Source organism: Rhinolophus sinicus, linkage group LG07 (genome assembly GCF_036562045.2).
Source record: "Rhinolophus sinicus isolate RSC01 linkage group LG07, ASM3656204v1, whole genome shotgun sequence".
Lineage (NCBI taxonomy): Eukaryota > Metazoa > Chordata > Mammalia > Chiroptera > Rhinolophidae > Rhinolophus > Rhinolophus sinicus.
The window spans coordinates 66,841,075-66,868,521 of NC_133757.1; the positions used below are offsets into that span (position 1 = coordinate 66,841,075).

Sequence of the window (27,447 nt, forward strand, 5' to 3'; positions counted from 1 at the left end):
TAGCAGCCCTAAATGACACATTAGATGAAATGGACATAATTGACATTTATAGAGCACTTCATCCTAAAACATCAGACTATACATTCTTTTCTAGTGTACATGGAACATTCTCAAGGATAGACCATATATTGGGACATAAAATCAGTCTCAACAAATTTAAGAAGATTGAAATCATACCATGCATATTCTCTGATCACAAGGCTTTGAAATTGGATATCAACTGTAAAAAGAAAGCGGAAAAACACAAATACATGGAGATTAAACAACATACTTTTAAAGAAGGACTGGGTCAAAGAAGAAATTAGAGGAGAGATCAAAAGATACGTAGAAACAAATGACAATGAAAATACATCCTACCAAAATTTTTGGGATGCAGCGAAAGCAGTTTTAAGAGGGAAATTTATCTCATTACAGGCCTATCTCAAGAAACAAGAAAACTCCCAAATAAATAACCTCATGTTACACCTTAAAGAACTAGAAAAAGAAGAACAAGTAAAACCCAAGGTCAGCAGAAGAAAGGAAATAACAAAATTAGAGCAGAACTAAATGAAATAGAGAACAAAAAGACAATAGAAAAAATTAATGTGACAAAGAGCTGGTTCTTTGAAAAGATTAACAAAATTGACAAACCCTTGGCTAGACTCACTAAGATAAAAAGAGAGAAGACACTAATTAACAAAATCAGAAACGAAAAAGGGGAAGTTATCACGGACACCACAGAAATACAAAGGATCATCCAAGAATACTATGAAGGACTATATGCCACCAAATTCAATAACCTAGAAGAAATGGACAAGTTCTTAGAAACATGTAGCCTTCCAGGCTGAACCATGAAGAACTGGAAAATCTAAACAGACCGATCACCAGTAATGAAATTGAATCAGTCATCCAAAACCTTCCCAAAAGCAAAAGTCCGGGACCAGATGGCTTCACTAGTGAATTCTACCAAACCTTCAAAGAGGATCTAATACCAATCCTGCTCAAACTCTTCCAAAAAATTGAAGAAGAGACAGTACTCCCTAACTCATTTTATGAGGCCAACATTACCCTGATACCAAAACCTGGTAAGGACAGCACAAAAAAAGAAAACTACAGACCAATATCTCTGATGAATACAGATGCAAAAATCCTAAATAAAATTCTAGCAAATCGAATACAACAATGCATTAAGAAGATTATTCATCACGACCAAGTGGGGTTCATCCCAGGAGCACAGGATGGTTCAACATCCAAGAATCCATCAATGTGATACATCACATAAACAAAATAAAGGACAAAAATCATATGATTATATCAATTGATGCAGCAAGCGCATTTGACAAGATACAACATCCATTTATGATTAAAACACTTAATAATATAGGTATAGAAGGAAAATACCTTAACATAATAAAGGCCATATATGACAAGCCCTCTGCTAATCTCATAATTAATGGTGAAAAACTGAAGACCTTTGCTCTATGTTCAGGAACACGACAGGGCTGTCCCCTATCACCTCTGCTTTTCAACATAGTGTTGGAAGTCCTTGCCAGAGCAATCAGGAAAGAGAAAGAAATAAAAGGCATCCAAATTGGGAATGAAGAAGTTAAATTGTCACTCTTTGCAGATGACATGATGCTATATATAGAAAACCCTAAAGACTCCACCAAAAAGCTATTAGAAACAATCAACGAATACAGTAAAGTTGCTGGCTACAACATCAACGTACAAAAGTCCATTGCTTTCCTATATACTAACAATGAAGTCTCAGAAAAAGAAATACAAAAACCAATTCCTTTTGCAATTGCAGCAAAAAGAATAAAATACCTAGGAATAAACTTAACCAAGGATGTGAAGGACCTATATGCTGAAAACTATAAGACATTTTTGAAAGAAACTGAAGAAGACACAAAGAAATGGAAAGACATTCCGTGCTCATGGATTGGAAGAATCAACATAGTTAAAATGGCCATATTACCCAAAGCAATATACAGATTTAATGCAATCCCCATCAAAATCCCAATGGCATTTTTTAGAGAAATAGAACAAAAAATCATCAGATTTGTTTGGAACCACAAAAGACCCCAAATAGCCAAGGCAATCTTAAGAAAAAAGAACAATACTGGAGGTATCACACTTCCTGACTTTGGCTTGTACTACAGGGCCACAATAATCAAAACAGCATGGTATTGGCAGAAAAACAGACACATAGACCAATGGAATAGAATTGAGAACCCAGAAATAAAACCACATAAATATGGACAGATAATTTTTGACAAAGAAGCTAAAAACGTACAATGGAGGAAAGACAGCCTCTTCCATAAATGGTGCTGGGAGAATTGGATAACCACGTGCAAAAGAATGAAACTGGACGGCTATTTGTCACCATGTACCAAAATTAATTCAATATGGATCAAAGACTTAAGCATAAGACCTGACACAATAAACTGCATAGAAGAAAACATAGGTACTAAACTTATGGACCTTGGGTTCAAAGAGCATTTTATGAATTTGACTCAAAGGCAATGGAAGTAAAAGCTAAAATAAACGAATGGGACTATATGAAACTTCAAAGCTTCTTCACAGCAAAAGAAACCACCGACAAAATAAAGAGGCCACCAACTGAATGGGAGAAGGTTTTTGCAAACAGTGCCTCCGATAAGGGGCTAATATCCAGAATATACAAGGAACTCATGAAACTCAACAACAAAAAAACAAACAACCCAATTGAAAAATGGGCAGAGGAGTTGAAGAGACATTTCTCCAAAGAAGACATACAAATGGTAAATAGACATATGAAAAAATGCTCAACATCACTAATCATCAGAGAAATGCAAATAAAAACCACAATGAGGTATCACCTCACCCCAGTTAGAATGGCTATCATCAACAAGACAAATAGTAACAAGTGTTGGAAAGGCTGTGGAGAAAAAGGAACCCTCATACACTGTTGGTGGGAATGCAGACGGGTGCAGCCGTTATGGAAGGCAGTGTGGAGGTTCCTCAAAAAATTACGAATAGAATTACCATACGACCCAGCAATCCCTCTCCTGGGTATCTACCCAAAACATCCGAAAACATTTATACATAAAGACACGTGTGCTCCAATGTTCATTGCAGCTTTGTTTACGGTGGCCAAGACATGGAAACAACCAAAATGTCCTTCCATAGATGAATGGATAAAGAAGTTGTGGTATATATACACAATGGAATACTATTCGGTGGTAAGAAAAGATGATATAGGAACATTTGTGACAACATGGATGGATCTTGAGTGTAATGCTAAGCGAAATAAGTCAGAAAAAGCAGAGAACCATGTGATTTCACTGATATGTGGTACATAAACCAAAAACAACAAAAGAGCAAGACAAACAAATGAGAAACAAAAACTCATAGGCACAGACAATAGTTTAGTGGTTACCAGAGGGTAAGGGGGGTGGGGGGTGGGAGAAGAGGGTAAGGGGGATCAAATATATGGTGATGGAAGGAGAACTGACTCTGGGTGGTGAACACACAATGGGATTTATAGATGATGTAATACAGAATTGTACACCAGAAATCTATGTAATTTTACTAACAATTGTCACCCCAATAAATTAAAAAAACAAAACAAAATAAAAAACTAAAAACAAAACAAAACAAAGGGTTGAAATGATCCTGGGTTCCCCTGGAGTCAGACCCCAAAACAAGGATCCAAGTTTGAGTGGGATATTTGGAAAGTGGTCCCAGAAAACATGGGCAGGAGGGCTGTGAAGGCAGGCAGGGAGGCTGGCAGATGATGAAGGTGCCCCGTTCTGTAGATGAGCATTGCGGGCAACTGGCACCTGGCACCTGGCCTTGCAGGTACGTGACAGGACAGTCATCTCAGGATCCTTGAGCTCAAGGGCACTGAGCTGCTGGCTGGGAGGGGGGCAATGTTCCCTAGGCACTCAGGCACCTGAGGAGCAGCAAAATAGGTGCCAAGCTCAGAGAAATGCCTCAGGTGATGACATACGTGTTTCCAGTGGGCTGTGAACCCCAGCATGATCAGCATGGGGAGGTGTGTGGGGTCCTGCCAGAGTCAGCCATGAGGCAGTTCAGGGAGAGAGAACAGCTTGTGAAAACCCACCAAGGGGGGTGAGGCGAGCCCAGCAGAGACAAGGAAGGGCTGGGTGGAAGCATGGAAGTGGCAGCTGACTGAGAATCAGAGGACCATGGGTGCAGGTGTCCATGTGTGCAGAGTACTTTCCTGCCCCGGAAAAGTGTCTGCCAGTTCCCGGGGGGCCCAGCCAGGACACACCCAGCCCCTCTTACTGTAGTCATGCACAGTTGCCCGTATGAAGCTGCCGTTGGCCTGGATCAAGGTCTCATTGGGCAAGTGCTCCACACGGAAGGTCTGGAGGGCCCAGGCATCCCTGGGGAGCAGTGTGCTTGTGTACCGCCTCACGAGCTCCCCGGAGGCTGGCACCACATCGGCATCGAAGACATGAAGTGTGGCCACCACAGTGCCCTGCAGAGAACAGGAGGTACCAGTCAGTTTGCTGCAGTCTGAGACTGAGGGAGGGCACGTGCCCCACAGCTAGACCAGCTATGCACAGAGCTGATTATAGGAACAAACTGACCTGGGTTCAAGTCCCCACAGGGCCACTTGTCAGCCTGGCCCAGTCACCCTCCCTGGGCCACTATGCCTCACCTGTACAACAGGTGTGATAGGCATCTACAGACTTCCATAAGGATGGCTTAGAGCAGATGCCCTGGTGCTCTGGCAGGTGTCGTCCAAGTCCCCACAGAACAGAGTGAACACTCCAGTCTCCCTAGAGGCAGACCTGCCTCACAGGGTAGAGGGGTTGGCTCAATGTCACACAGCGATACACAGCAGAGCTGGAATCCAAGCCCAGGTATACAAGAATGTTCTCCCAGCCTCTCTCCACCAGTCGGGAGGGCTTGAGAGGAAGGTTCTAAGCAAAGTCACAGGGCACCTCTTCTCTCTTTGCTAACCAGGCTCCCTACTGTCACCCCAAGGCGGCCCACAAGCTATGCTTTCTTGCCGCCGGCCCACTTACCAAACCTGTTCCTGGGGTGCCCAGAAAGGCAGGCAAAGACAACAAACCACCGCCCAGGCTCCCATTGCGCCCGCGGCCGGCCGTCTGCAAGACAGCTCCAGGCCCAGCAGGTGGCAGTCACGCTCCACCTGCCCAAACTGGGAGATGCGGGGCCAGGATGGGCGGGGCGGTGCCGAGAGTTGCCAACCCCGCTTTCCTCCGCTTCTGGGCTGCCCTCCAGGAGCCTCAAAGGCCGCTTAGTGAGGGCTGAGCGCCCGTGAAGGGCAGTGCTCTCCCGGCTGTTGTCCTGTCCCCTCCTCAGGGTATAGATGCACTCACTCCCAGGCGCGCACTGCGCCCACCCCTACCCCCCCACCCCCCCCCCCCCCCCACCCCCCACCCCGCCGTCAGGAGCCGTCTGGGAGCCGCCGGGGCTGGCCCCTCCTCTCCTCAGCTACGCCGGAGGCAGGCAGAAAGTCCCGACAGACAGATGGACAAACGAAAATAACTAGAGAGATGGTCAGCCACAAGGCTGGATGGCCGGGCGAACTGCTGATTAGCCCGACGAATAAATGGCGGATGGAGACACACTGAACAGATGGACGAGACAACAGACAAGCACACAGGCCGACAGGCACCTCCTTCCGCTTGAACTCGACCACAGCGCTGGCGGTGTTGACGCCCCCAAGGAAGGTGGGCGCCGAGTCGTCCTCATCGTACACGGTCACAGGGAAGGGCACCATCACCTCCTCCTCGCGCGCGCCCACGCGCACTGTGCACGCAGCCACCAGCTCGTACTTCTCCCGGTGCTCTCGGTCCAGGGCCCAGCGGGTGCTCACCTCCAGGCTGTCAGCCGCACAGCGGAAGGGCTGACTCTCACCTGCGCACCAAGCAGACCAGGAACCCCTGCGTGATCCTGGCCTGGGGAAAGCCTGAGCTGCCTTCCTCAGGGGCCCAGCAGGAGTGGTGGCAGGGAAGGGGCTCTGAGGGCTGGACACAGGTCGAGGGCCCTGGGCTTCTCCTGCACGCTATGCAGGGGGGCACAGTGCTCCAAGCGATCTGCAATGAGGATTGTGCGCCAATGAGTTTTCCTGTGGCGATAGCCTTCACTTGTGCTGATGAGGCACGGCAGGGACCACGAGGCCGAGGCCTGCGTCAGGTGCTCACCCGCATCACCTAGGGAGGGCCCTACGCACCCTTTCGCCCACCTGGCCTCAGCTGTGGGGACGGGTGGCACCAGCTCGTCCAGGCTGCAGGCCCAGAGATCCAGCTGCCAGCATTTGATGCTTTTTGAAAACGTTAGGAATTTTTTTAAATGATGGAGAATGTGAGAAATAAAGCCATGACCCCATCACTTGAAAACAAACACAGGGACATTGGGTGTATAATCTGATGTTAACACACGAACGTTTCTGACTGCCAGGTTTGCATCACTGCTCTACACCTAGCTGTGTGGCAGGAGACAGGTCGGTGTGCTTCTCCCTGCCTGTTTCCTCCCCAGAAGATGGGACGAGGAGACTAACGTGCCTGCTCTCTGCCACGCACTGTGGTACAGTCAGTGATTACCTATCTTCCCACAACGTGGTGAGGGGAGGACCAGTAGCAACAACACACTCTTCAACCCAAACCTGTCCTGTAATTGCATCCTCCAGAAAAAAAACAGAAAAGGGGACATGCTGACGGCTTGAAGGTCAGCACTGACCACCTCTAGCATCAACCACAGGAGGGTTACATCAACTCCACTTGATAGGAAATCACACATCTCTCCCATCAGAGCCCCACATTACATGTGGATTACACATGTGGGAAATGCTTATCTTACAATGTTTCCCTCTGTTGTTAATGGTTACAAAACACATGCTCAACAAAATTTCATTATGTAATTTTTAGCCAGAAAGGGCAGCGTGCTAAACCACATGCTTTTCAATAATCTTGCACAAAGATGTCTATCCCTGCCATAGTGGAAGTAATGCAAGGATGCTGGGGCAGTGTGAGTGATTACTTTTATTTTATTGAGGTTTTCTTTAACACTATTACTGGGTGTGTCAATAAACCGGGTGTGAATCCAGCCTCTACCCTTTTTGAGTCCCAGTTACTTTAGAATGGTTTCCTGCATGACCACCCAACTGTCTTTCTTAATCTGCACTGGGATCCAACTTCCTCCCTTTCCCCCTCACACCCAGGACCATCCTGTGGCATGGCCACCTCCAGTCGGCTGTCCTTGTAGCTGCTCAGACAGTATCCTGGAATCTTGTTTGCTCTCCTCTTTCCCTCAATACCTCACATTCAACTCATTAGGAAATCCTGCTGAACTCCTTCAAAACATGGCCCAGAACCTGCCTGCTTCTCTTTGCCCTGTGGCTTCCACCCTCCTCCCAGTCTACATCCTCTCGCTCAGGGGTTCTCCTGCAGCCTTCTAATTGTCTCCTTGCTTCCACCCTAAACCTCCCCTCCCCCAATCATCCCTAACACAGCAGCCAGACAAATCCTTTAAATATAAGTCAGGCCCTGTCAATGCCCCATTAAAAGCCTTCCCTGACTCCCCATTTCCTCAGTGGGAAGCCCTGTGCAGCCCCCAGCAACTTCTCTGCCCACATCCGGTACATAGGGGTCCCAACCTAGCACTCTCCAAGGCGCTAGCCCTGCAGCCTTTGCCCCAGTGCCCCCTGGTCACCCCATTTAGACAGCAGTCTCTAGCACTCCATGCCCTCTTGCTGTACTTCCCACCTAGCCCTGCAGAGGCTACCTGGTTTCTTTAGCACATGTGTGGGCTCCATTCCACAGAAATGGAAGCCCCAGGCAGGCAGTTTTGTTCACCATCACATCCTTACCCCTAGAATAGTGCCTGGCCCATAGGAGGCACACAACGGAATATTAAATGGATGGGTGGTGTGGTGGTGAAGAGAAAGCTGTGTGGCTCCTGTCAAGGGCTTGCAGTGCTGTGGGCGGCCCCCAGCAGCACCAAGGAATGGCCTCAGGAGCCCACTCACCTCCCAGGAGACTGTAGGCCACGCTGACGTTGGGGCAGAGGAACTGCACGGGCAACAGGCGGAGCTGGTGGAAGGTGCCAGGAGGCCTGTTCTCCCGAACGCGGAAGGAGAAGCCTGTCTCAGGAAAGCAGAGCTCCCGGGGCTTGAGGGAGCCGCACGCCGGGAAGGAGGTGTTCATGACGGAGAAGTAGACGCGGGCACAGCTTGGCCACTGGCAGTCACCCTCACGCAGGGATGTGGGCGATAGGAAGACCTGGAGGTAGACGGTGAGCAGGGGGAAGCCACCATCTGTAGAGAGAGAAGTCAGGCCCAGTGCGGTGTCAGCCACACCTGCCAGGTGGTGGGGAGCAGGTGGGGAGGGGCAGGAGCTCCAGGGTCGGTGTAAAGCCCAGTCCTCACTGTGGTCCGCAGGGCTCTGCTGGCCTCTGCAGGGCCCGTCACCTTCTCGCTCCCCAATGCCCTGGGCTGTGGGGGGGCTATCTGCCTCGGAGCCCTGTGGTCCTGCTCCTTCTATCTGGAGGTGCCTCTCTCGTCATTCAGGTCTCAGCTCGACACCCCTCTGCAGGGAGGTGCCCTAAGCGATGGGTCTGATTCCTCCCACCTCCCACAACCAGCCTCTATCACACACCGTCCCCTTCAAGGGGTGCCCTCAGCCCTTGGGTCTCAACCCACCAGGTGGATTGCTTCCCTAGGGCCACTGCTGCCACACCGTGGGCCTCCCCTCACACCCTCCCCCAGGCAGTTTCATCATGGAGCACCTCTGTAGAGACATACCCCATGGACAGACTTCCCCAGCACCTAGAGGTGGGATTTCCAGCAAGTTCTATCATGGAGGCACCTCAGTGACACCCCTCCTGAGAAGGTCTGGACCTGAGCTGGGGTGGGGAACTCCTCCTGGGCCTCCTCTTGGACCCGGGTAGTGGCTGCTCCTTACACCTGCTCTTCCCATATTCGTTAGTTCTCTGCTTCTTACTAGCCTGGTTTTCATTGCTCCAACCCCATTGTAGTTACTAATTCTCTACAATTTTCCCCGTGATTTCTCTCCTGACTGGGCCTGACAGGTGCACAAGGCTGCCCTCCAATCACAAGCGGAACATGCCTCCTCTGAAACTGTACCCTCAGCAAATTCCACTCTGGCCCCCCACCCCAGGAACCCTGGCATTTCAAGTTCCCACAGGGATAACTAAGTGTGTGCAGGAACAAGACCCATCTCAGATACCACCTCTCCCATGAACCATCTTTACTTGGGGACCCTGGTTTTACGTGGCAGGTGGGTGCAGTCATTCTGTCCCTGCTGGGCACTACTACCCACCCTGCTATCACAGGCACGCTGCCTGCCTCTTCCCCGCACACAGGTGTGAGCTCAGGGCTGGTGTGAGGGTCAAGTGAGGTCATGTCTCAGGGGAGCTCCTGGGTGTGCGATCAACAATTTATGCCCCACAACGCAAAACTCAGGTCCACGCCCCTCCAGGACCAGGGTCACTCATAGCCTTCACTTCAGCTCTGACTCTGCTCTGAGGAGGGGGTCTTCCTTCTTCTCTACTTTCCTCCCTGACACCAGACCCAAGTCCCCATCAGTGCCAAGGGCAGCTTGCTGCTGGTGGTAGTAAGACAGGCTTTCTGTGCAAACTGCTGCTTCTCCAGCAAGTTCTGAATCTACCAAATCAAAACCTTGGGATTTTTCCCCCGCCCCTCTTAATCCCTCTCTCACAGCCCTAAACCCTTGTTAACCGAACTGGTAAAGGCATCTGGGTCCAGCATGGACAGAGCACCCTCATGCTTCACACGAGTCCTCCAAAATCTCAGGCAGCATCAGCTGTTCCCAAACTTAACCTGGCTCCCTCTCCAGGCTGGACACAGAGGCAGGCCGGCCTCACCTTGCCCCTTGCACTTGTACACTGCAGGAGTTGGGGAGGCCACCCTGAGCCTGGCGGGGTATGCCATGGGCTGTGGGAGGAGAAGACGGGGCAAGGGTAGGGTTGCTTCCTTACTGCGGATGCTGAGCTTCTCCCAGGACCTGTGGTCCAGGCTCCAGTTAAGGTAGAGAAGGCCTGTGTCCTCCTGGATACGGATCCAGTCGTTCTCGTGCAGCCGCGTGCGGTAGGCACCGTAGAGGTGCTGGCCCAGGCGGAAGCTGGGCACCTCTTCGGGGGCGTCACGCAGGGCATGGACATAGAGCAGGGGCATGCCGGCTGGCTGGTCCACATACAGCTTCTCCCAGTAAGCATCCCTGGAGAAGTAAAGTCCCAGCGGGGCTGCAGGGAGCAGGGAATCGTGTGAGGGATGAGGAGGATAACTATGGGCCTGGAGCAGGCCTCACAGGCAGGCCAGCTCCCCAGCAGCTTTTTTTCACACTTGGTAAGAGATTCTCGTGGACCAAAAAAAAAAAAAAATTCACTAATTAAAAACTCTGATCTTAGTAGGACTTTCTCATCTGTAGTGCTAAGAACACCACCACACAATTATTTGTATAGCTGAACATTAGCTGAAAATGTACTGCTTTAAAACAGAAAAAGGAGGAAGAGGAGCGATATACAAGAGTTGTGAAATCATTCTCAATTACCCAAGCTTGATACGCACGTGAACCATACAGAGGGGGAGTGAACTCAGGGTTCTGAACAGATCACCTGGAGCCAGAGTTTTCGAGTCTACAAGACTGCCAGACAAGCAGGGCAGCCAAGAGTCGCCAAAAACAAAGTACTTTATAAAAAAGTAATAAATTTTTATCTAAACACACTCCTACCATATGATGCAGAAATTCCACTCCATTTGTTCAAGAGAAATGAAAACATATGTCCATCAGATGACTTATTTACAAATGGCAGGGCCATTCACTGCCATGAACTGGAAGCATCCCCAGTGCCCTTCAGGTGAAAATGGATAAGCCAATGGTGCTTAATCACAGCCTGTCACCCTATGCAGCAATGAAAAGGGATGCGCTATCGACACACACGACCTGGATGGGTCTCGGACATCAGGCCAAGCAGAAGCAGCCAGGCACAAAAGAATACACCTGGCATGACTCTAGACTGATTTTAGGTGATAGAAATCAGACTGGCTACCTGTTATGGGTGGGGTGCAACAGACTGGGAATATCCTGGGGAGCATAAACGTTCCATATCCTGATAAGGAGGTGGGTCAGGTGGGTACATCCATTTGTCAACAATGTACCGTCATTATTTGTGCGTTTCAACCTATGTAAATTTTGCCTAAAAGACTGGTCACTGAGGGGCAGTGGGTAGAGCTGGGAAAGGCATGAAGAAGGCAGATGCTGACCATGGCTGGCAGAAGGGCACACACCAAGCACTAGCGAGCTGACATGCTGCCAGTGGGCCCCGACTCGCAGGCTGCAAGGAACCCATGACAGCACGCAGACCAGGGCAGCTGGGCTCCTAGAGGCCACCAGGCTACCAGCTCATCTCGGTATGCCTCACACCTCCATGGGGCTGGGGTCTTCATTCTCGCCCAGAGTACCAGCAAGGGGACACTGTGTGACAACTGAGCTTATGTCATGACAGACAATACAGCTCCTGCCAGCTTGTTCTCTTGGGACACATACCTTGGCCCTGGTCACTGGGTAAGAACCAGAGGCCCTTGGAGCCACCCTGCAGGGAGGGCCTTGCCGATGAGTCTCATTAGGGGCCCTACCTGCCAGGTAGTTAAGAGCCGATCCAGAACGGGGCTCCTTGTCTAGGGCGTCTCCCTGAGTGCATGGACTTTCCATGGCTCCTGGAGCCAGGAGGTGGGACAGGCCGAGCTCCCGGGAGCCCCTCCTTCGCTCCCTTCTGTGTCGATCCAGTCCCCCCCGTGCCCCCCACAGACCACATGTGCAAGGCAGAATGGGCTATGTCTGCTCCTGGCTCACAGAGCCCAGCCCTGCACAATCCATGTGGGGCCCAGTCTGTTGTTGCCAAAGGGATTTGTGGCCAATGATCGTGAGCAGAAACAGACTTAAATGTACTTAAGATGCCTCCCAGGTAGTCCCTGCAGCCGGGCATGGCTTCCTTAATGCTCCTCCTGTCACAAACACTTTTAGATGGAAAAACACATGCTCCAAGTGGGGGAAGGAAGAGGTGGGTGCAGGGCCAGCCTCCCAAGGGTGTAGCCAGGGGAGTCCCAAAGGGCCCGCTCGGTTTAATGCTCTGTTGTCACTGTCTTGAAATTCTTTATCATTCTAGATCAAGGGGCACACATCTTTCTTCCACACTGGGCCCCACAAATGATGTAGCCAATCTTTGTGGGTGAATGAGGGGAGCCTGGGTCAGGCCACTTAGCATCAGTTTCACGGGGTTCTGCAGCCTCTGCAGCACACTGGTCTTCTCTGAGCCTCAGTTTCTCCACCTGAACCACAGGAGGGCATGCTTGGAGAGGAGCAGACAGGGTAGGTGCAGTTAGGCCTCACCTTTGCACAGGTATGTATCTTATACACCTCTCACTTCAGGTTCACGACTGCCATGTGCAGATCTCCTCACTGCCCCACCTCAGTTAAGAACACAGGCTAGGAAGTGAGGCGCATCCCCCGAGTCAAACAGCTGGAGGGGCTCCATCTCGGGGTTCAGTACAACGGCTAACAGAGTGGTCGCAGGAGTCCAGATCAGGGCAGAGCTGAGACTGCGGGGGGCCCAGGGCCCCGCTGGCTGACCGCCCCTCACCGCTGGCACCTTTCTGCCAGGAAGGAATGGCTAGCCGGAGGCCCAGACTTGCCTCTGGTACTTTGGGCAGGTCAACAGCAGGACGTGCAACACTTTCCCACCCATGCCTTCTACCTCTGAAGGCCCTTTGGGGACAGAACCTTCCCCTGACACCCAGCCTAACATTCCTGCTTGGACAGGGTTGGCTGGCCTCATCCTCCATCCTCGTGGTTCTGATTACTCAGGTTGCCCCTGGGCCTGGCACCATGCTGAGGGGTGAGGAGATGGCGGGTCCTGAGACACCTGCCAAAGGTTACCCAGTAACCTTCGAGGCTTGTGTATGTGCCTGATGCATGTGTTTTGTTTGTGCATGGGATATACAGGAAACGGAAACAGGCAGAGGTGCAGTGGCCCAAGACCCCGTCTGCTCCTACTCTGCTCTAGCCTGTAGGGAAAAGACACAGAACTAATGTTCAATGGGATGAAGTGCCGTCCTGCTCCCAGCAAGGCCTCCTTTTACAAGCAAAGTCCTCACGGGTCTGCCAGCTGGGCACCGATGACTTCTGTCGCACAGCCATGGTTTTGCCTTTACCTCTTTGTAACCTGGCAAGGCAGGTTCCAGTGCTGTGAACTTGGCTGGGGTGTTTCATTTATTCATAGTTAATGCAGATGGAACCAGGCCCGAGTCCTCTCCTCCCTCTCGTTTATTCAACTCTTCACAAGGGCACACACGTACCCGGAACTCGCTGGGCACCTCCTCTGCAGTGCGCAGGATGCTAGGCCTCCTGTGCAAAGTCAACTGCAGGCACACAGGGCTTCACTCCTGCTTCTGGTCGCCACACCGTGCTTTTCCTGGCTGCTGCTGCACAGGGTGTGGGGAAATCCTGAGTGCTCTGCCCTAGCCCAGGCAGTACCTCGGTGCCTGTACAGCCCATGCCCGAGCCCGACAATCACCTTCCCAAAGCCCCCAGACACAGACCCCTCTGTGTGCCCGTCCATGGCCTCGGTTCCCGTGTCCTGGGGGATGAGTCACCTCCTGCTGGCCTCATGACTGCAGCCCAGCCTTGGCCCTGGCCACCCCACCAACTTCTCCACATGCAGTGGGCTGCCAGCTCCTCCTGTGTGCTCCGACACCACGTGGGGAGGAGGCTCCTTCCCTGGGTGACCTCCCTCAGCCTGAGGTGCCCACAGAACTCTTAGCTGCCTCGCTATTGTTCTCGCATCTCAGCTTCATAACACTTATGTGAACTTCTCCAGTTTCTGTTGCTGTGTGGATGCTGTCTCCTGACTGGACCCAGAATGATACACATACCCTCCCCCTCAGCCCAGTCTCTCTCTCTCTCTCTCTCTCTCTCTCTCTCTCTCTCACACACACACACACGGCCATGGTTGTATACTCTCACCAATGCATACATATTTTCACACTGTTGCACCCACCCGCTCCCCACCCCCACTCTCACTTAGTGTAGACACACTGAGCCCAGCCAGGCCTGACCATGGGCTCACCTTTGTCAGCTCTCCATGGTCCTGGCCAGTGCTGGCACCAGGGGCCACACATAGCTCACCTGAGTTCCTGCGACTTCCTCACTGCCCTCCGTAGTGGATGTACTGCCATCCGACCACGCAGGCACCTCCTGGCCAAAAGCCCTTGGTCTCTCATCCCTCTGCTCAGCCTGCTCTCCAGGTCACTCTGATCATCAGTGAGTCACACCCACGGTGGTCACCCTGCCAAGGAAACCCATAGAGCCCCAAAAAACTGAAAATATCCTAGGACTGCCACACGAAAGCCAGATTTGGGGTCTCAAGAAAGGAAACAAGTTGTCAAGCAGCATGATCCAAACAGCACCTGTGGTCCACAGCAGCACCAGCATCTGTGTACAGGGCACGCCCTTCCTACAGACCCACACACCGGGCAGCCTGGCTCCCACTCTTGCCGAGTGCCAGATGGTGCAGGTGACAGTTTTATTACGGCACAGCAGTCTCCCTAACAGATGATTTCCTAATGCCATCATCTTCACTGGGAAAGGAAACAGACCCCATAGGCTCCTCCCCGCAGCCCCTCCCCCGGCAGGCCAGCTGTCCCTGTGTGGGGGGGTCCTCCCAGCCCCAACCCAGGGCCCCGACACCAGCACTTGGCACCATCAGCCTCTCAGGACGTGGCCTGTCCACCCATGGCCCCTCCTCCCATATTCTATTCACGTTTTCTCGTTATTTTATTTGAGTATTTGATACATAGAACGAATATATTTTGGCAGAACATTTATGATGAAAGCAGACACTGCAGGAACCCATGGGCAGCCTAACTGGATACTACACAAAACTGCTGCCCCTACGCCCTACCACCCACTCCAACCCAGTCACAGCAAACAGCAACCTGGGTCTGTGTGTCTCTTGCTTTTTTTTAAACAAAAATACTTTTACCTACTCTAGACTTACTGGGTGATCGCTTTGTAAGGCATATAACTGCCTAATCGTTATGCTATACATCTAAAACTAATATAATACTGTAAGTCAACTGTAATTGAAAAAATTTTAAAGTGAAAAATACTGTCACCTCATTCTTGAAAGGCACTTTAGCTGGGCAGACAATTCTGCAGCACAGTTATTTTCTTAGTCCTTTATAGGCACGATTCTGCTGCTGCTGAGCACTCCAGGCTCATTCGAACGGTCACTCCTTGGTGTTCTCCCTGCTCGCCGGTGGCTTTTAGGACCTCCTGTCTGCTGTTTGCCAGTTTCACGATTAGCCAGCCCGCTCACCTCCATGCTGATCTCCTCTAGGTGACAGGAGCTCCTGTTCTTTCCACATTTTCCTCCAGCACATGGCACCCAGTCCCATGGCTCTAATTATCACCTCTCCTGACACAGCAGGGTTCGTCAGTTCACATATGACCTCTAGCCCACGTGCAGACGCGTATGTCCACTAACCTGCCCCATCCACGGCCACTTCCCAGTCTAATGCAGGGGACGACCTGGCCTCCCCCTGCTCCTCCTACTGTTCCCACCCCCTTCCCCATTTAGGCCAAACACCTCAGACTCACCCTGAGCCCTTCCCTCTTCCACCCCTTACACCAGCCCCCAGATTACCCTCTGCCATGCCCTAGCCAAGCTGCCACATTCCTCCCCTCCCCTCACCTACCTGGAGAGCACCACAGTGCTCAGCCAGTCTCCCTGAGCCCACTCTTGACCCCACAGGTCATTTGCCACAGAATAGCCAGGCTCAGTCGGCTCATACCACCCTCTGCCTAAGGCATAGCATTAACTGTCCACTGCTTGCAGAGTAAAACATAGCTGCTCATCAGGGGGGTGGCCCCATCTGCCCCACCTCCAACTCACCTCCTCCCCACTCTCCCAGGAGCCCACCTTCTAGCCACATTGGCCAACTCACTATATACAAGCTGAAAGAATGACCTCATGTCATGAATCAATGAATGCATCAATGAAGAACAAACGAATGAATAAATGGATTCATGAACAGTGGTGGGAAATGGCTGGGCACTTTTGGGAACTGTCAGAATTTGGGAGAGGAGGTGGGTGAAATCGGATGCAGCTAAGACACTCTGGCGGGCTGACCGACGCCAGGAGACACGGTGGAGAGTGGCCACAGCAGCACGACGTGCACAGAACCATGGGCATGTCCTCCTGGGCTCATAGGCGCATGTGGGCATGCAGTGCCCTCTGGCACACTAGCCGCCCTGCAAAGCCAGCAAACAGGTGTCCGGTTGAGGACACAATCACTGACCCCAGCTCAGGAGGTGACTTACTGGTGATGAGGGACACTGCCACCTGTACATGTTGGCCAGAACATGTGTGCTCACTCCTGCACATGCGTGTACACACATGTGTGCACACACGTGCACACACACGTTCATGCACAGGCAGGGTCACCTGCAGTGGGCTTCACATACCCTGAAACCACTGTACTCTGTCCCAGCTGGAGGCTGCTTTTACAAAGGACTGTAATATAATTTTGCTTTTAAAAAAAAGCACAGATCAGGGGAGGCTCTATGGCAAATAACAAATTTGGAGGGGCATGAAAGGGGGTCCCAGTTTTTAAAATGAATTGTGGTAAAATACACATAACATCAAATTTACCATCTCAATAACTAAGTGTACAGTTTAATGGCATTAAGTACATTCACAATGTTGTGCAACCATCACCGCCATCCGTCTCCAGAAGTCTTGTCATCTTGTAAAGCTGAAACTTTGTCCCCATTAAACAACAACTCCCCATTCCCCACTCCCTCCCACCCTGGCGACCACCATTCGATTTTCTGTCTCTGAATCTGACTACTCTGCGTGCCTTCTACAAGTGCAGTCACATGGTACTTGCCTTTTTGTGACTGGCTTCTTTCACTTATGGTAATGTATGTCATCAAGGTTCATCCCTGTTGTGGCATGTGTCAGAATTTCCTTCCTTTTTAAGGTTGAATAATATTCTGTTTTATGGATAGACCTACATTTTGTTTACCAATCATCCATCAAAGAACACAGGTTGCTTCTACATTTTGGCTGTTGTGAATCGTGCTGCTATGAACGTCAGTGGACAAGTACCTCTTTGAGTTCCTCATTTCAAGTCTTTTGACTATACCCAGAAATAGAATTTCTGGATCATATGGTAATCATTTTTTAAATTTTTTTGAGGAATTTCATACTGTTTTCTATAGTGGCTGCAATTTTTTACATGCCTACTAGGTGACAGTGCGGAGGGTTCCAATTTCTCCACATCCTTACTCATGCTTGTAAACTTCTGTTTCTGATAGTAGCCATCCTGGTGTGTGAGGTGGTATCCGCACTGTGGTTTTGATTTGCATTTCCTTGATGATTGGTGCTGTTGAGCATCTTTTCACATGCTTATTGGCTATTTGTATAGCCTCTTTGGAGAAATGTCTGTTCAAGTCCTTTGCCCATTTTTGAATTGGGTTTTTGTTGTTGTTGAGTTGTAGGAGCTCTTTATACGTCCTGACTATTAACCCTTGCTTTATCAGCTATATGATTTGCAAATACTTTCTCCCATTCCATAGGTGGCTTTTTCATTTCATTGAGTGTGTCCTTTGATGGATAGTTTTAAGTGTTGATGTAGTACAATTTATCTACTTTTCCTTTTGTTGCCTGTGCTTTTGATGTCATAGAGGGGTGTCTCAGTTTTCAAGATGTGCTCTCTTTAGCCAGAATCAGGGCCAAACAGAACCAGGTAGTTCTTGGCCCCCTCTGGCATCCCACCAAAGCTGCCCTGGTGACCTGCCACAGGCCAGGTAAATAGCTGACATGGCTGGTTTCTGCTGCAGATCCTGTGTTGGCTGCTGGTCACTCACTGGACCACAACGCCCAGCTACAGGAGAGACCTGAATGACTAAGGAGCTCGCCATCTGGTGTGTGCAGGGACATAGAGGCCAGTCGCACGGGCGGACCCTCAGCACTGGCCCAGTGGGCCTCCATTCCCGACAGGCACCGCCATTGTGACTGCTGCTGCGTGCTACCCCCAGAACCTACGGCCCAGCAGGCACAGTGAGCAGTGCCAGGGGCCCACACAAACTAGTTTTAATTTACCTTAAAATCAAAAAGAAGAAATAAGAATATGTAATAATAAAATGGTGTGGATTATACTTGTTTTTATACCAACACAGTCATAAAACACAATTACCTTTCTTATGGGAAAAGGGGCCCACGGAGGTCACAGGGCCTGGACCCACGGTGGTCACGATGTGGCCCTGCTCCAGAGAATCACTTGGTCCCTACAGAAAAGGCAGAGCCCAGAAGCAGGCCTGCCGACTTTGACTCAGAATACTTCCCTCTGCCTTTGTGGCCCTGCGTCCTCCCCACACATGCCAAGGTGCCCACCCCAGGCCCTGTACAACCACTCACATCACCCTGCCAGGAGCCTCCCTCATAGACCCAGTTCCTTCTTGCCTTCCCTGTACCCAGGAGTTCAGTGGCCTCCCGGGCTCCCACCTACCCTGGGCAGCCACCACACACACCTGTTTCCAGCTGTCTTTCTTTTCTTTTCTTTTTTTTTTTTTAAAGATTTTATTGGGGAAGGGGAACAGGACTTTATTGGGGAACAGTGTGTACTTCTGGGACTTTTTCAAGTCAAGTTGTTGTCCTTTCAGTCTTAGTTGTGGAGGGCGCAGCTCATCTCCAGGTCCAGTTGCAGGTTGTCACTTGCAGGGGGCGCAGCCCACCATCCCTTGCGGGAGTCGAACTGGCAACCTTATGGTTGAGAGCCCACTGGCCCATGTGGGAATTGAACCAGCAGCCTTTGGCGTTAGAAGCACGGAGCTCCAACCACCTGAGCCACCGGGCTGGCCCTCCAGCTGTCTTTCTGATCCCTTTGCTGGGCCTCTCATGTCCAGCCTGATGCCGGCAGCCACCATTAGAATGTCCCACCATTAGACCGTGGCTCTGGGCCTTGAGCTCACCTGTCCAACCTTGTCCATGGCTCCCAGGTGCATGGTCCTCTCCATCCTCGCTCCTGGACGAGACCCTGTGCAGCTCAGCCCTTTCAGCATGCCGCTGACCACACTGGCCTTTGCTCTCTTAACTCTCAGAGCTCCTACCTGATGCTGACAGAAGAAGAGGCTGATGTCCACATACTAGGCCCTGCTCTCAGCACAGTGCCTGCTCCACCTCATGGCACTATCTCACCCTCCCAGGGGCTACTCTCATTAGCACAATTTCAGGTGAGGAAGCTCAGAGAGGTCAGAGAGCTCATGGACCTGGCTGGGCCCCCCATGGCGTGGGTAGGAGCAGCAGGCCTCAGGTGCGAGCTGTAGCTGGCAGGGTTGCTTCCTCGGCAGCCCTGCCTGTGAGTGCACGGAAGGGCCCTGCAGGCTGGCCCCACTGTGGCACTGCATAGGTGGGGCTGACGGGACTCTCAGTGCCTGCCTGTGTGTGGCTACACCACCACCACCATCAGCACCACCATTTCCCCACTCCCATCAGCACCACCTATACTGTCACCACTACATAACCACCACAGTTATTGGAACCATCATCACCACAACCGTCATCACCTTCACCTTCCCACCACCATCTACACCATCATCACCACCTTCATTTTACCCTCCACAATCATTATGCTCACTAACCCCCATCACCACCACTACCCATCCTTACTTTGCTGGCCATCCTGAGGCTTCCCAATGAAAGTGGCCTTGCCAGGTTTGACCCACACACGTTGTGGGAGGAAAGTTGGGCTGTTTAAGGACCGACAGGGCTAGCACTAGGCCTGTCTTGTTCACTGTGTCAGATGCCCAGCACAGAGCAGGTGTTGAGGGAAGGCCTGGGCAGGCTCTGGTAACTTGAGGGTCCCCAGGCACCTCACTTTGAGAGCCATGTGCCTCTGCTCATGGGTCCCTGGCTTTCCTGAGCTGTACTCACTCACAAGCCAATGCTTCCTTAGGGGAAGTCGGACAGCTTGTCCCAATCTTGATACCTTGGATTTAAGCCTGTTTGCAAAACCTCTGAGGAAGAAACCCTGGCCTCTGTAGGTGTGCCCAACAGATGGACAGCTTCATGCATACACTGGGCACACAGCAAGTGCCAGGGCCAGCTAGTTCACTGGTACCCAGAGGGCGTACTAGTCAGTTTAGTGCAGCCTCAGTCCCACCCTTAAATTCCTTCTTCCCAAAATGCTACCAGCAGCCCTCACTGGGCACTGTGCCACTGTGGCCACAAGGCTGAGTGGCCTTCCTGGGCCAGGCTGGGCACACAGCAAGGGCAAGCTGGATTGGCCCAGCACACAGGAAGGAGCAAACAACTGCCCTGGCATACGCGGGCTGCCAGGCTCCCTAGAATGAGTTCGGGGCTCTCCATGCCCCTGAGAGTTCCACCCAGAAGAGCCCAGGGCTTCTGTTGGCCTGTCTGGTTGGGAGCGTCACACAGAGCACAGCTCTCAAGGCCCTTCCCACCTACATTCCTCTAGCCTGAACCCCCATGGTGTGGTCCATGGTGGAGGAGGGCAGGGGGCCAAATGTGGGGAGCAGTGTCTTCCCAGACCCCTGTCCTCCTGGGCCTTGGCTGGGCAGGGATGCTGGAGACCTGGCAGAGCAGCTGGTGGAAGAGGAGAGACCCGGGGGCCAGCTCTTGCCTCAGAGGCATGCAGGAACGCCATACTAGTGAAAAGCTCTTTCTTACATACCTTGCCTGAGCTCTCAGTGTAGGTCAGAGACATCATTTCCTCATTCGGCACTGGGAAACAGGCCCAGAATTCAGAATTCACCTCTTGCACTAATGGTGGTGGTGCAACCAGGGCCAGGGTCTCCTGACATCCCCCACCCGTCATCCATATAGCCCTCTGCCCAGAGTAGGGAAGGGGCCAGGACTCAGCTGAGGTTTCGAGGCCTGAGGTCTACAGCTCAGGAGCATGGGAGCCAGCAGTCCAGACTCACCCTCTGTCTGTAGGCCCCGGCCTTCTGCTTCTAGGGGCCAGGACCCCAGACATGCACCCGAGGCCACCTCCTACATGTCAACCCCTGCCCAGGCCAGCTGCAGTGGCCTCACTGAGATGATGGACACTTCTGTCCAAATGTGATTGCGCAGCTGCCGAGTTAATCACCAGCCTCGCCGGCAGTTCCTTCCGGCTTCCATGCAAAGGAAACTGCCAATTATGTTACAATTAATTTCTTACCCAGGGCAAGGCCTGGCTGGAAAAAGACTGGCCACCCAAATGGCCTGCTGATAACTGTGTGCGGTGTGCGGGTCACCAGGCCCCTTTGGCTCCAGGCTCTTGTGCCCCACAGCCCCGGCGGACTGCGTATACCAGCCCTGGCCTGAGGGTGACAAGCTAGGACACCACCGGATTTGACCCTGGTCCCTCCGCCTTAAACAAATCTGTCATCCCACTATCTCAAGCTCCTAGAACAGAGATGGTCCTGCACATTCCCACCCCCACCCCACCCCCACACGACCTCATCCCCCACCTCCCGGCCCAGCACCCTTCTCACCTGCGTTCAATATTAACCTGTAAGACTCCTACAGAGCACTCTTTGTGACAGGCACCATTCAGAGTACTTCGCGTGCGTTGTCCTACTTAATACAACTGCCAGAGGTAGGGACGATTATGATTCTTGTCTTACAGAGGGGGAAACTGAGGCAGAGAGAGGCTAAGTACCTTGCCCAAGGCCATGGAGACTGAATCAGGCCTTACACCCAGGCCCCTCCCAGGCCAGTGAGCATGGCCACAGGGCCCTGTGCTCAGTGGCCAGGCACACACGTACAGAGAAGTCAGGGCACCTAACCTGGGCCCCTGAGCCACCCACCCTCCTGCTTGCAGACCAGCTGGAAAATGCTACCATAAATAACCATCTGGCCTCCTTCACCCTCTTCTAAAAGTCAGGTGCCCCTAAAAGTTCCCTTGCATAAATTCACTGTTTAACACATAAGTGAAGTAGGGGGAAGGCATGGGAAGGGGTAACAGGGCAGGAGTCTGCTCAGGCGGCACCCGCCTGACAGGCACAGACACGGGAATGGCTGCTGCAGGGCACACCTGCCAGGGCCCCCAGATGCTCGGGGCCTGGCATGCCCTGCACTGTTGGGCATAGAAGTGAGCCACGAAGGGTCTTTCCAGCTGGCCCTGCTGGGTCCCATCACCACCAAACATCTGAGAAGGGAGACCCAGCAAGTTGGCTTCTGTACTTGGATGGTGACCCATGATTGTACCTGAGATGGGGTCAGGGCAGACCCTGGGAGAGCAGCACCCACACAGGATACCCACATGGGGTGACTGGGACAAAGGTGTCTCCATGACCCCTCAGCAGCCTGTTAGAGCTGGGCTTTGCTGGAACCACTGCAGCTCCAAGGGGAGCTGGGAGGCCATCCTAGGTCTGGATGCTCCTCCTTGTCATGTCTGAGAGGAATGCGGGGGCGGAGTCGGGTCTCTGAAAGGGAGCCCCATCTTCTAGGGGGCTTGTGGACTTCTGCCAAGCCAGCCTACCCTCCTGCTCCAGCATGCGTTCCCTCCTTCGTGAAAAGAGGGGAAGACTTGGGATGTCATAGTGCTCCCTCTGGGAGCCCCCCTCAGTCCCTCCCTGTAGCTTCGGGCCTGCTATCCTCTCCTCCCCCAACTCCTGCTGTGAGCACAGGATGTACAGCCAGGGTGGGCTGCAGGCAGGACCCCCAGGCAGGGCCACCACTCTCTGGAACAGAAGCTGGTCTCTTCCTCAGGCGGGGGGGGGGCGGGGGGGGGAACAAGGAAGGCCTCAGGGTATGCTCTGCTGGGAGAGTGGAGGGCAGAAATTTGGGAAGCCTCCAAGAGAGGCAGGTAGCAGCAGTGTAGACCTGGGCCAGACCAGTCAACGAGTCCAGAAGGCCCACTACATGCCCAGCAGACCAGTGCTGGGCACACACTACCTGTGTTTAGACGCTGTCATCTAGCCCCCTGGGGGCGACAGAGCTCAAAGACTCTCAGCTTCAATTGTGAAAAGGAACCCAACTCCAGGGCTGGTGTGGCTGTATGGAAAACAGGTCATGGTAACCAAGTCCTCAACTGATGCCTCCCCAGGTGACAGCTCACAGCTCCCTCTGGACCTCAGCTTTCCCATCTGTAAAATGAAAGGGTTACACCTGATGCTGAGGCTCCTTTCAGATCAGATTCTGATTCCCTTATGAGTCTATGTGGCATCTGTGCAGGAGCAGTCACAGAATGAACTTCCTGACCGGGGCCAAGAGGTCGGATGGTGGGCACGATGGGAACTAGGGTGGGCTTTGGCTTAGGTGGCCCCAGTGAGGTGAAGGACATGGGGCTGGAACACGATTAGAACCACACATGTCCTCCTTGGCCCCTGAAAAGGCAAGAGGAAATGAGCCTAAATTTGAAGGAGAGACTGCAGTGTGACAGGAGGAAGCAGAAAGTCGAGGGCAGACCGGGCTACGCTCCTTCACTGCCTGGCTGTGCAACCGGCTGGGCACGTGGCCTCTCTGGGTCTGTCCCCAGCTGAGAACTCCCTGAAAGTGCTGCTGGGACAGCCCAGGTAGAGAACACCTGCAGACAGAAGCTGGATCTCCTTTCTCCCCACCCCACCCCCAACTCTGGAATCAGACCTGCCATGCTTGTAAAGGCTTCCTGCTACCCCTCAGCCAAGGCCTACCTGCCCCACGCTGGGCTCCGGCAGTTGTGCATCTTCTGGGTGCAAGGTGGGGAGGGGGGTCACTGCCTCAGTAAGTACCACTGTCAAAGGACTGGCAGCATGACACTGCACAGTGGCAATTACAGTAATCAGCTTACCTCTCTGCCTGGTTATATTTAGACTCTGCATTGAGGCAAGACAGGGCAGCCCTGGGTTCCCCTGCAGCTGAGCCGCGCCTTGGCAGGTGGGCTGGTGGGTCACTGGTGCGTGGCACCCCTCCCTTCCTGTCCTTCACAGTGCAGTCCCCGGGCATCAGTGTCTCACACACAAGTTGTGACACAATTGCTTCTGGGTTGTTTAAGTTCAATGAGGCTTTAGGGTCTACGTCTTCTGAGAATGTCCTCAGGGTCCCTGTGGGGTCATGGTGACTCAACCCCCAGAGAAGGACATCAGATGAACTCTTGTCTTCCCCCAAAGGGACCTGGGGCTCAGACACTGACACATATGCCACTGGACGAAAGTGCTTCTCAGAAATACTTGGAGATTTGATAAAGCAAAGTAAACCCAACAACAAAAAGACAACTCACCCAATTAAAACCTTGGCAAAGGACCTAAATAGACGTTTCTCCAAAGAAGATACAAGTGGCCAAGAAGCACGTGAAAACATGCTCAACATCACTGATCATTAGGGAAATGCAAATCAAAACCACAATGAGATACCATTTGTACCCACTGGAATGGCTATAATTAAAAACAAACAAACAAACAGAAAAAAACAAACAAACCACCAAAACATAAGTTGGTGATGTTGTGGTGAAACTAGCATCCTCACACATTACTGGTGGGGATGTAAAATGGTTCAATTACTGTGGAAGAGTCTGGCAGTTCTTCAAAAAATAAAACTTAGAATTACCATTGGGACCCAGCAATTCCACTCCTAGGCAGGTACCTAAGAGAACTGAAAATAAGGATTCAAACAGATGAATGTTCATAGCAGCATTATTCACAATGGCCAAAAGGTGGACACAGCCCAAATGTCCATCAAGACATGAATGGATAAAGAAATGTGGTTGTATCTGCCACGGAACATCACTCACCCCTGAAAAGGAATGAAGTACCGACATATGCTACAACATGGATGCAGCTTGAAAGCATCAGGGTGAGTGAAAGGCCCACTTATGTGAAATATCCAAAGCGGACACATCCGTAGAGACAGAGCGGGAGTGGCGGTTACCAGGGGCTGGGATGGGGAAACAGGCAGCAAAGCCTAACGGATATGGGGTTTCCTTTTGGGGTGAGGACAATGCTTGGGAACTATGTAGAGGTGATGCCTACGCGACACTGGACCCCACGCCACTGAGCTGTTCACTTGAACATGGTTAACTTTACGTTACATGACTCTCACCTAAAAAAAAAAAAAAAAAAAGGAAATTGTAATCATTTGCCACCGTGACCCCCTCCCTCTCTTCCCCTAGTTGCTAGGCCTCACACAGGCCCCTGCTGTGCTGACTAGGAGATGTCACCTGGAAGAGCCAGTGCACAGGGGCACAAGTTCCAGGAGGGACCCCCAGGAGCCTGTGGCAGGGTTCCAGCCTGTGGAACACGGGCTGCTGGCTGTGGGCCCCTCCAGGCCGGCTGCTCAGAGTTCTGTGCCCTCCCTGTGCATGAAGTGGGTGACAAAGGCGCCACAAGCAGGACACACACGGACTATGTTGGGGTTTCTGTCACCAAGTGCAGTCCTGCCTTTCCTCGCAGAGACAGGCAGGTGGGCATCTGGGGAAGCAAAGAAGATTCCAAGGGGTCCTCAGTCAGGACCTCCCAGGGTTCCATGGAGTCATGTCCGTGGTCCCACTGCAGCAGGGACCACTCGCAATTTCCCCAACCGGGCTCACTCCCTCCCGGTGGTGCTAAGCGCACGGTCACCTTGCTTCCACAGGGGGGCGCTGCGCCACTCCACGGCAAGTGGCTGCTAGCACAGTGCCCTGTGCCTGACTCCACCCTTCTTCTCTCCAGAAAAGAGACGCCACGGTCAGTGTAGCAGGCAGGATGGGAGAGCAGGCTGGAGAAAGCCCGTGTCCAGCGCCAGCCCTGGCTTGTGTCTTTCACCGTTTCACTGTTTCTGTCTTTGCCTGTTGCACTGGCCAGAAAAGTCCAAGGAAAAAACTCAATAAACTCTCTCCCTCCACTCAGATGCCCACCAACACTGTGCCACCAGCTCAGCCCCACATTCACCCCATCCCCAGGTCCTGGCACAGAGCGCATATCTTTCCCAGTGTTTTCTAGCCATTGGTTAAATTTTAGGAAATTATGTTTTTAATTTTTCCCTTTCTGAAAGAGTAAGAATCATTTGAATTTTCTGGCAATCACACGGGCACATGGACGGTGGGGAGTGGATTCCAACCATTTCTGATGAGCATTGTCTTGGCACAGGCTTTCTGATTGTTTTAGCAACAGAGCTCTTTCTCACCAATCAGAGCCCAGATGAGGGCTGGAGCTCCAGGCAGGCTCGGAGCTCTGCCCCGTTGCCTTCCCCCGCGCCACACTCTCCTTCAGGCACCTCTCTGGAGCCCTTGGTCCTGCAGAATCCAGACATCTTCACCCTTGTCACAGAGGAGCGAAGACCCTCACATCTGGCGGGCAGGGGGAATTGGGGCCCCCAGGACCTGGACCTTCAGGGACACAGGTGCCACCCCTGAGCAGGTCTGAAGAGCCCCAGCCCCAGCCCCAAAGGATATCACTGATGTCATGGAGAGCCTGCAATGGCTGGTGCACCAGGTGGGCACACACCTATCCAGGTGCACAGGTGACCTTCCTGTGGTGGTGCCCTGTCTGCTATGCTTTGTGGAGCCACCCACAAAGCAAAAGCAAACAGAGGTATTTGCTTGAGGCTGGCCATCTGCTCTCTTTGAGGGCCCAGGTGGTGCCTGGACTGCCTCCCTCAAGGTCCACTGGCGTCAATTACTCCACAGGGGCACTTTCTAGGGCCATCAGCTCCAATAGGGGAGGAACTAAGGGTACAGAGACACCATGCGCCACCTCTTGCCTTACCCCCACCTTGCCCAGAGTTCTCAGGGTGGACAGCTTGGGGGTCCACTGGCTTCACAGCTTCCAGCCTTGGGGGAAGAGGGAGGGTCCCAGAGGCTCCCACAATTACACAGCTATGAGGCCAGAGCTCTATGGAAGCCCAGACCTCATCTGGTCCCAGAGCTCAGGGAAGATGAGCTGTGGAAGGACCAGGTGGGGAGGGAGGACAGGGGAAGGGCCCAGTCCACAGGGCCTCTAAGTCCTCAGGGGCTCTACACCCAAAGAGGGTCTGTCTTCTAAGATCCTCAAAGTAAGGTGGAGCCTCCCTGAAACCCCCAATGCCACCCCTGGGCTGCCACTCTCTGCCACTCTGGGGTGGGGAAGGGAAAGCCAGGTGGGATCTCGGAGGCCTAAGCCTTCTGACCCTTTCAAGCCCCCCAGGAGTGCCCTCCCCAGGCCCCCAGAGAGACTTCTTGGGCCTGACCTCTCTACGTCTTACTGACCCCTCCAGCTTTCCAGGGGCCAAATCACCCCACCCCATAAAGCTCAGAACAGGGAAGGCAAATGAGAAGGAAGGAAGGAATGGGAAGGAGGCGGCAGGGAGACAGATGACCCCTCACTGCCCTCACGTCCCTCGACCCATGGCCAGGATGGCCACTTCACAGTGTGGCTGCCCACCGGCCCCTGCCACCCTCCCCCATGGCCTGCCTCCTGCCTGGCCTCCATCTGAAATCATACA

At 52.4% G+C, this 27,447-nt stretch overlaps 1 protein-coding gene across 2 annotated transcripts in view; it reads right to left on the reverse strand.

Annotated features, from left to right (window-relative positions):
- The window catches only part of RET (ret proto-oncogene), a 56,466-nt gene that overhangs the window by 24,156 nt on the left and 4,863 nt on the right, over nt 1-27,447 (reverse strand). For both annotated transcript variants that reach the window (XM_019719108.2, XM_074337324.1), the window contains exons 2-5: nt 9,982-10,245; nt 7,991-8,278; nt 5,639-5,880; nt 4,273-4,468 (exon numbers count right to left, since the gene is read on the reverse strand). In XM_019719108.2, the coding sequence (XP_019574667.2) occupies nt 4,273-4,468; nt 5,639-5,880; nt 7,991-8,278; nt 9,982-10,245 (990 nt within the window). The remainder of the gene's footprint in view (nt 1-4,272; nt 4,469-5,638; nt 5,881-7,990; nt 8,279-9,981; nt 10,246-27,447) is intronic.